At 29.7% G+C, this 10,471-nt stretch overlaps 1 protein-coding gene across 1 annotated transcript in view; it reads right to left on the bottom strand.

Moving 5' to 3' along the window:
• Nucleotides 1-10,471, bottom strand: part of LOC129950749 (uncharacterized) — a 117,088-nt gene that overhangs the window by 32,728 nt on the left and 73,889 nt on the right. The window contains exon 4 of the mRNA XM_056062672.1: nt 1,356-1,462. Coding sequence (XP_055918647.1) covers nt 1,356-1,462 — 107 coding nt within the window. The remainder of the gene's footprint in view (nt 1-1,355; nt 1,463-10,471) is intronic.

Below are 10,471 nucleotides of genomic sequence, written 5' to 3'. Positions count from 1 at the left end.
CTATTAAACTGCATCTCAAAACCAACTTTAACTGGAAATCATATAAAAATTCCCGTTTTCAAGAATGATTAAAAGTGTTTATTATTTCCTTTTGGAAAAGTCACTCTTCTAAAGAAAAAAGACAACTTTTAATAAAAATACACTATAGCAGCAATAACTCAGATTTATAGTCATACTGTCAGTGAAAACTTTATACGAACTATGTTATCACAATAAACTTTGTGTATATTATATATAGATACCTATCTGTGGTATATATTTAAATGCAGAATCCGTATCCCAATTTTTATATCTTTAGGTATGTACCCGAGTTTATCAACGAGTAAAGTAAAAAGTGTTCTCTCCAACGAACAATTGGTAAAGTTTATTTTTACCGCGACGTATGATGACTTCACAAAAACTTAACTTAGACAACTTAGACCATTCAACCTCCCGCGTCTTTTCTTTTCATCTTGTCTTTCCGCTTGTCTCTGACGTAGGTAAAAACTTTTTTAATTTCACTGAATAAATAAAAAAAAAACACGCACAGAAGCTGAACACAAGACTAGAATAAAGTAGAATACCAAGTTTTGCTCAAGAAAATAATAAAAAGAAGCCAGTAACAACATCTAACTTTAACCATACTACTTCAGATTCAGAGTTGAAAATAATTACATAACACAACCAATAGACACAATAAAAATACCAAAAAAGGCAACAACAACAAAGCCATTTAGTGGAGCTTCCTTCCAAACGAAAGACCCACTAACGATTTGTCATTGCTTTATATTTGTCCTGAAATTTGTATACATTTGAATAATTAATGTGTTAAGAAGTGTACACAGGGTTTTCTTCAAGTTCCAGGAAGTTCCAACGAAGACGACGACCACCCGACGACGCGACACGAGCAAAGGACATTCGAAGATGATGATGGCCAAAAATAAGGATATCATTCTTCAAAAAAAATATATATACGTAGCACATAACAAAAATTACAAATGATGTCAGTCTGCATAAATCAGTGAATGATATTGAATTGAAATAATGATTGTTCGTAATCCTTAATGACATCATCATATCTACTTCCATATTAAAAAAAAGAGAAAAAATGGAAGGAAAATGATGAAAATGATTTTGTGTGTTTGTGCTTTGGAGGGAAACTTGAATTTATGTTTTCTTTATGATCATTAATCAGGAAAATTTGTTTTGTTAAAGTTTTTATTCAATGAAAATTTACTCTAAAAGGGATTATGCACAAGGATATTATGATGTATAAATGCTAAGAGAGTGGGGAAGGTGGGGGCAGGAAGATAATGAGATTTGGAATTTTGAGTTAAATTTATGTAAATGTATTTGATAAAGGAGAGGATTCTTACCCTTGAACAACTTCACCTCTTCGATTCGGATAGAGCTCCGGATGTTGGCCATAACGTAAGTAGACTTCCATTTGTTGTTCAGCTCTGGAGTCAAAAGCAAAGTAAGTCTGAAATTAATGGTAAGACAAAAACATTGTTCTTTAAGTATTTGTTATATAATAGACTGCTTTAACTAGAAATATCTTTAAATGTTGTATTTCATAGTAACTTCCTTAAGATTTTTCCCGAAATGAAGACAGGAAACAAATTCCGTATCCCACTTCATAATCATTTTTTAAACAGAAAGTTTTAGTTTCTGATTTTGATAAAGAAAACAAATTATAAAGTCAATATTGGTAGGAGTAGAGTGAAGCTGAAATACAGGGGTTTTTCAGCACCTTTTGAGCAGCTACCACTTTTTAAGTAATCACATTTCGACAGTTGATAAGTAAAAGAAGAAATTACCAAAAGTGACCACAAAAACGGTACAAATTTTGAAGTGCGCTTTGTCGGAAAAGTGTTCTGAAATTAATGTTGTCAGAATAAAGTAAATCTTGCAGTTTAAAATTTCAGAGTTAGAGTCGCCAATTAGTGAAAAAGTTGAAATATTTAACATTTATTCCAATTTTTAGTTAAAGCGTTTTTAGCACGGAAAATCAAATGTCAATGTCAAACAAAACTTACGATTTAAAGAAAAATCCGCTTTTTCATTGATGTTAGTTAAAGCCATCACAAAAAATTTGACCTGAACAGTTTTTATGGAAGTACAAACTCTTTACGTAAAGACTTCAAAAGATTGACAGCTGATTTTGGCTAAACTGTTGAAGCCAAATTTTCTTCATTTATCTAAGCTGTTTTGCCAAATGGATGAGTTTATTTTTTCATTTCCTCAGTAATTTTGACACTGACAGCTGTTTCTCTCTGAAGCTGTCGACATCGCTGTTATATCATTCATGATGAGTTTAATCTCAGCACAGTTTACCCAATACAAAAAAGGAAACAATCTGAATAAAGCCACCTAAAAAGGCATCAGTCTCCTGAACGAAAATGATATTGACATAATTGGAAGTTGTGCGATTTTTAGTCCCGTCTACGTTTGAACCAATCCCGACAGACGGGGCAGAAGAGGAAGACCACGATTCAAGTGGCGCACGCAAGTTAAAGAGGAGCCCAACCAACTTGGTGCGAAACTGAACAGAGCTGTCTGGAGACGCAAGTTCATTAAGGCCCAGGTGCATCCCGGACTGAAGTGCCATCTTAAGTAAATAAGTATGCTGTTTCCCGTGCTAAATTTTGACTGACAATAACAATTACACTCGGAAAAAGCGTGATTGATAAGAAGTCAATCGATAGTGGATGACAGTGATGGCATTATTAGATCATTTTTAGAAGAAATTTAGGTTGGAAAAACAATTTCGATCAACGAATAAATAGAATTTAGATATTAATAATTTATGTAATAATTTCGAACAACGCAAATTGAAAAGAATTGGAACTTTAGTTTAGAAGTATGTACGTTAACAAAAAAGAGGTTAGATAAAATAATCATTGATAAATGTGTTTTTATATATTAGTAGTTTGTTAGTAAGAATTAACAAATTGTAAAACAATTAAATATAAAAAAATGTCTGGGATGCGACCCACACTGATAACTTCCCATCCCGTCTGTCGATTTGTCTTGCTAAAAAGATTGTAGATTTTAGTGTTGAGTTAAAAAAGTTCACAGTTGAATTATTCTTAAAAAATTTAAAATTACAAACAATATTTTTCATATAAAGAAACAGTTTAGTTTGAAAATCTAGTTCTGTTAAATACCCAAGTAACATTTTCGGAGCCTCAGATGTTATAGTAGTTCGATTTAAGCTTCCAAGGAGTGAACTCTGAGACTACTGCTCTATTTTGTATGCAGTTGCAGCTTCTGACATTTTCTTATTCAAAATATGCTCTATATGTAAGTTTCGTAACAACTTCAAGCTCTATAGCCTTATAATGCTTGTTGCTCTATTAATATGCTCTAATACAATTTGAAACACAACCTTCAACGAGCCTTACTTAATATCGAATTCATATGCTTTAAAAAAGCATTATTTTAGAAAGACAAATGCTCTTTAGAGCCACTCATTAGCTTTTTTGTTTTTTAATAAATACTTCAAAACATCTTATTGATCAAAAGACATAATAAGTGGATTTGTCGGGTTTCGCATAAGGATTTTTAATAGATGGAGAAAACCAATATACCCCATTTTGCTCGAATGAGCTGGGTATAATTGTGAGCCCCGTTTGGTTTCTATAATTTAGTTCTTGTATTATTTTAAAAGACATAGTGAATTAAATAACTACGACGAACAAGAAAAACCACGGCGTACGAGAAGAACCACGAGCACGACGCGACGGAAAAAAAACAGAATAAAAACAGATTGTGTCAAGAATTACCGTTTTAGAACCTATAGCTTCAGAAGAGTTTTATATGGGTGTGCAAAAAACAGGAGTGAGCAAGAAAAAAAAGTAAATCGAAACAAAGAACGAGATGACGAAATGCAAACACAATGTTGCACAGGGTGAAACGTTTTTTATGTCTCTAATTTTTTTTTGTGTTGAAGGGCCAAACATAATGAGTGTTTTTATTTATATACATATATTCCGGATATTCCGGATATGAAATGCAATAGACTGGCAAAATAAATAATTCATCTAGAATATCCAGAATGGAATTAATAAACAGAATAGAATAGAAATCCGCTAATCAATACAAATTTATTTTATAATCCACATAAAAATAATGAGGCCTTTAATTTCGCTTGGTGACTACTTGAAGGGTGAAGGATTTAAAAAAAATAAAACATGAAAAACAAACACACAATATTTTTTTGCTTTTTCATTTTTTTAAGTTGATTATTTATAGTTATGGCTTCAATCTAATTTAAATATCAATGTCTGAATGCGTTTCATGTGGTCTTAAACCTAAATCATTTATTCATCACAAAATATACTTTTCTTATCTGAACAACCAAATTGTTCCGCCATATTATTCATTTTGAAAGTTTTTTTTATCAGCCTTTATATCACACGCTTGATATTTGATGTGTTCATCGTTTTACTCACAACGGTCAGTTTTTTTTTTATTCGCACGAGTAAGTCACGCTCTGAACACTCAGTAAACGTCCTCTGAGTGAAAAAAGTAACACAACTTTGATGCTCTGAGCACTGAACAAGAAGAGAAACTCAACTTTTAGTTTGACAGTTCATTCTTTGTTCAGATGTTAAAAAGAAAAACGCCTAATTATAATTGAATTTATATTTTTGATTTCAAAAATAAATTTACTTGAGAAAAATTATGAAGATATTTGGGGTAAATTCTTTCCAAAAATGTCTGGCAAATTTTAAACAAACGTCAATATATTTTAACTAATGGTAAAAAATTTTAACACATTTCGAACACGACTTATGTAAGGGGTTTAGAAAAATGTTTTGCGATTGTTGTGGGTAGTCTTCTAGTTACACATTGAGAGGAATTCTAAACAAAAAAAGAACAAAATGTCTAATAAAAAGAAAACTTCGCATCAAACAGGGAATATTTGTTTGTAGTTATTGTTTGCGTGAAAAAACCGTCGGCATTTTTTGTTTGTTCTTATTGAATTGAGGCACCCTATGTCCTTAATTATAAAAAATGCTCTACAACAAATCTAAAACAACAGTTTTGTAGGCGTTAAGATGTATAGAAGCTCTAAAAGAGTTATTGTTTTTGTCGTATCAAAATGGCTTTTTTGGTAGAAGTTATGAAATTTCTCTGATACAATTTTTAATTTTCATTTCAAATAATTAATAAAAAATTAATATCTTAAAGGCGCGTGATACATTTTCGAGGTACAACAGCTATGTTTGTGATGAAAATAAAGTGGCACATAAAATCACACCTTCGCACGCCTTAATCATTATATAATTTTGAGTTTTAGGATCATTATCGTATAAATATTTGTTATTAGAGTTAGAAGTTTTACTCTGAAAATATTTATGTTTGAGAAATATTTTTTAGGTTCAACCCAAGCAAACAATTCTCATTGTTTTTATTTCTTTATATTTATTTTTTACTCACACTTATCCAATCGTTTTTATATTTCTACTTCAAAGCGAAAAGCTTTAAAACTATTGTATTGTTATTTTTAATAGAGCTATAAGTGCCCTTAATCAAAATGTAAATGTCATTTTGTTGCTATTGTCGAACATAATGAGTACTGTGGCATCATATTTAGAATCATAATCGTGCTGAAAAAGAAGCTTTAAATTAGCTCGAAAGTGACAAAAAAACTTTTATTAATGCTACTGGCAACTACAACCTCTATACAAGAAATGAAATGGAGCCCATTTTAGCTCTCAAAGTCGAAAAATTAGCTCTTAATAAGTTTTTATACAGTTTTATTGATGCTAAAGAGCTAAATGTAGTTAATAAAGCTAAATGATTAAGCTTAATAAGTGCTACTAGAGCTAAAAACGAACTAGAATTGTTACTTGGGTAGATTTTTAGTCGAAAACAAATATTTACCAATTTAAGACACATTTCTTAAATTTTTACAAATTGGAGGAATGAAATTAATTTGAGAGATATCAAGAACAGAACATCAATTTTTGTCAAATTTGCGTACTATTTTTTGTAGATCTTATTAACTTCCCATAGGAAGTTATTGTAATGGGTCCGATTTGTCAAATTGAAAATTTTGACATTTCTCGACGTTTCAAGGTCCCTAGAGTCGAAATAAAAGATTTTTAGAAAGATGTCTGTGCGTGCGTGTGTACGTACGTTCGTACGTCCGTACGTTGGCGACGTTTTTTTCGTTGTCCATAGCTCGAGAACCAAAAGAGATATCGACTTCAAATAAATTTTGTTATACATATAATAAGGCAGAAAGATCTCTCAAGAAAATTGCGTGGGTTGTTTTTTTACCATAGCAGTTTAAAAAAAAGGTGAAAATTTTGGTTAACCCTAAATATCTTACGAACCAAAAACGATAGAGACTTGAATTAAATTTTATATAATAAACTGTAACGTGATATCAAAGAAGTATATTTTTTGAAAAAAATCTATCTAACGGTTTTATTTAAAAATCAAAAAAACTGAAAAAAAAAATTGTCACCTCCAAAATTTAACGACTTAAATATAATTTCATCTCCAAAACAATTTTGAGCAACGTAGAAAAATGTTTTTGAAATCTGATAAAATTTTGAAAAAAATCGAATTGACAGTTTTTTTTATAAAAATAAAAATCTAAAAAAAACATTACTCAAAGTTGGTAAAAATTGAATATCGATTCAAATATCTTTTCAAAAACTTGAATTTTAGGCTTAAAACTTATTTTATCTTATAACAAATATTGTTTTCAACATTCGATAAAATTTTAAAAAAAATTGAATAGACAGTTTTTTTACAAAAAATAAAAACCTAAAAAAAATGAATAAAAGTTGGTAAAAATTCATTTTTGACTCAAATATTCAAAACTTTGAGATATTGGCTTGAATTCACTTTTATCTTTCAAAAACTAATGTTTTCAACGTGCAGTAAGATTTTGAAAAAACTCGAATAGTTTTTTTACATAAAATTAAAAACCGAAAAAAAATAACAAAAGTTGGTAAAAATTGAATATCGACTCAAATATCTTTTCAAAACTTTGAAATATTGGCTTTAATTTACTTTTATCTTTCAAAAAATATTGTTGTCAATATTCAGTAAAATTTTGAATAAAATCGAATTGACAGTTTTTTTACAAAAAATTAAAACCCGAAAAAAAAATTAACAAAAGTTGGTAAAAATTGATTTTTGACTCAAATATCTTTTCAAAACTTTGAAATATTATCTTCAAACTAATTTTATCTTATAAGAAATATTGTTGTCAACATTCGGTAAAATTTTGAAAAAAATCGAATTGACAGTATTTGTACAAAAAATAAAACTCTAAAAAAACAATACTAAAACTTGGTGAAAATTTACTTTCGACTCAAATAGCTTTTCAAAAATAGTACGCATAGACAAACTTTTAAGCAAGACAAATCGACAGACGGGATGGGAAGTTATGGGAAGTTATCAGTGTGGGTCGCATCCCAGCCTCTCTTTATTTTTCGTAACAATTTATTTAAAAGATAAAGTAGTTAAAAGCGGATTTCTTAAAGTTTTGCAAAGATGTTTAAGTGGAAAATCAATTTTTACCAACTTTTGTTTAATTTTTCTTTTAGAGTTTTACTTTTTGTAAAAAAACTGTCAGTTCGGTTTTCTTAAAATTTTACCGAATGCTTAAAACAATATTTCTTATAAGATTTGAAAAAAATTGAAACAGTAGCAAACTTTGTGTAATGTTTTTTTAGAATTTTATTTTTTATAGAAAACTGTCAATTTGATTTTTCTAAAAATTTAACAAGATGTTAAAAATGTTATTTTTTGTTGCACAGAATTGGTTTAGGGATGGATTCATTTTTTCTTCTTATAATTTTTGGGGTGACAAATTTTTTGTTCAGTTTTTTTGATTTATAAAAAAAATATACTGGTTTGATATCACATTACAATATATAATATACAATTTAGATCAAGCCTCTTGCGTCTTTAATTCGTGAGATATTTGGGGTTAAACAAAATGTTTACTTTGTTTTTAAACTGCTATATTAAAAAACCACCCACGCAATTTTCTTGAGAGCCCTTTCTGAATCTTTCTGCATTATTATTTGTATAACAAAATTTACTTGAAGTCTATTGAAGTGAAATCAGACCCATTACAATGACTTCCTATTTGAAGTTTATAAATAAATTCATAAGTACAAAAATAAATTATAAATATAAAAAAACAATACATAAATATTGAACATACAGAAAATAAATTAAAAATTTTACGAGTAATATTTTAACATACGAATGATTCAAAGTAAAAAAAAATCGGAAATAAGGTTAAAGAATCAATTAATTAATAAGCGGATTTTCAGAAGCTTCACAATTTAGCAAAAGTGCTTAAGTTAGTTTATTAATTCTTAGAGAAATTAATTCAACATTTGCCTTTTAATGTAAGTCTTTGGTAAGGTTAGGCATCAGGCTTGTTTTGTGATACTTTCAGTTTTTAATACGACTTTTTGCACATTTCCTCCGAACCTGGCATAAATACAAAAAAATGATTACTTTTTGAATTAGTATTTTAGGCTTTAAAAACCAAATATCATGAACAAAAATATTTTATATGTGATTTAAGATTAAGATTTTCTTTCAAAAATTGCAAACGTCTCTAAAAGTCACTTTAGACATATATTTTCTGGATTTTGTTCATTTGTATGACAGTAAATATCGTTCTTGCAGAATTTCAGTCTGCCTTCTTTCTCTCGATAACTTTTGTTATGTAGAAAGTGAGAAATGTCGCTGAAAGTTTGGTATGTCTATTTTATGATATGAATAAGCTCAAATTTTATAAGAAAATCCATCATTTAAAAATAAAAACAACTCAAAATTAAAAATCCATATAACAAGCCTGTTCAAACCAAGTTTATTTCTATTTATATTCTATACCCTATCGCTCTGTATTTTGTACTTGTTTTTATTTCGTACTAGCTTTTACCTGCGACTTTGTCCGCATTTGATAGTTTTTTTGGATAGTGGTATGAAAATACCTGATCTGTACTTTTTTGTACGTATGTATGTTTGTCAATTGTGCCGAGATGGGATGAAGATAGGTTACTACATTTTTATATACGACGTTTTTTGTTTTTCCTTCCTTGGCCAGAACTAAAAGATTTTGTCGGTTTGAGACTCGTGAGCACGCTACATACCCATTGGAAAAACAGTTTTTTTTTCCAAATTTACACCTGCAAATTTGCCCTTCAGTTTTATTTATTGTTATTGCAAATGCTGCTTTCTGGGGAAACTGCACTCTTTTAAACAAAAACGGCAATGTCAATATCAACTTATGAGAAGAGTATCCAAAGAATTAAAAAACTCTTTGGATTTATGATATTACCTGGTCCCTGTCCATAACGCTGTCTACTTTGAGGTGGATGGGAATGCGTCATTTTCCCGGGGTAAAAAGTAGCCTTTGTCCTTTTTCGGGTATCAAAATATATCCATACCAAGTTTCATGCAAAGTATAAATATTAAACAGTAAAGCACCTAGTACTGTTCCTTGCTGGACACCCTGTTGACTTGGTAACAGTTCGACGAGCAGTTGTTGAAAAAAGACGGTAAAGAATCTATTGGACCTCTGATTCTTGAGGGATGGCTTATTATGTCACACAACTTTCACAGAATTGGATTTTTTGAACAACGAACTACCGATGTGTTATCAGCCACCTTCAAGATTCGGTTTTACCAATCTGCCCTTTATTTTAACTTAACAAACCGGAAACGATGAAAACGTGGTTTACAGCCCAAAAATTAGGAACGTTACGAATACACAATGAGACACCAACAGAACAGTCAGCCACTCATTTTAAATTTTTTAATAGTTAATGTCTCATTGGAAACTTGTTATAATTTGAACTGCATGCTATTATCTTACATTTCCCCCCCACTAAATTATTACTTGATTGGTTATCTAAAGTCACAGATCTTTAACTGTGACATTATTCGAATTCAACCTGATTTTTGCTCCATAGTTATTTAGAAAATTTGACATTTTGGATAAGCGCTATAACAAGGAGAGCTAAAGAAGTTATGTAAACGATGTGACATTCTTTGTTTTCTTAAGATTTAAAAATAAGAATGCTTTATCAAATATACCTTAATAAATTTCGTTTTTAGTAATGTTCTTATTCTTTGTTCAATATAATAAGATTTTGACCATCAGACAAAATAAGATGATGAAACTCTCGGAAATAATTTCCAGTTTGTAAATTTTGTTTTTGCAAATCAGGAAACATTTTTGTCTAATTGCACTTCACTTAAAGTTTCTTCTTGTTTCAAGCCTCCTTAAAAAATAATTTAATAATATTCTTAAGCTAAAATAATAAACTCATATACAATATTTACAACATATCCTATGAATATCACTTTCGAAATACAAACAATCTAGACAAAAAAACGACTCAAAACAATCTACACCAACATTTTCATCTCATGCATATATTTGCACATCCCACAAAGGATGCAGCAGTAGGAGTAGCAGTGATATAACGACTAT

The sequence above is a fragment of the Eupeodes corollae genome, chromosome 1 (assembly GCF_945859685.1).
Source record: "Eupeodes corollae chromosome 1, idEupCoro1.1, whole genome shotgun sequence".
Taxonomy (NCBI): Eukaryota; Metazoa; Arthropoda; class Insecta; order Diptera; family Syrphidae; genus Eupeodes; species Eupeodes corollae.
The sequence above is the reverse complement of the archived record's forward strand: the minus strand, read 5'-3'. Positions and strand labels throughout refer to the sequence as shown.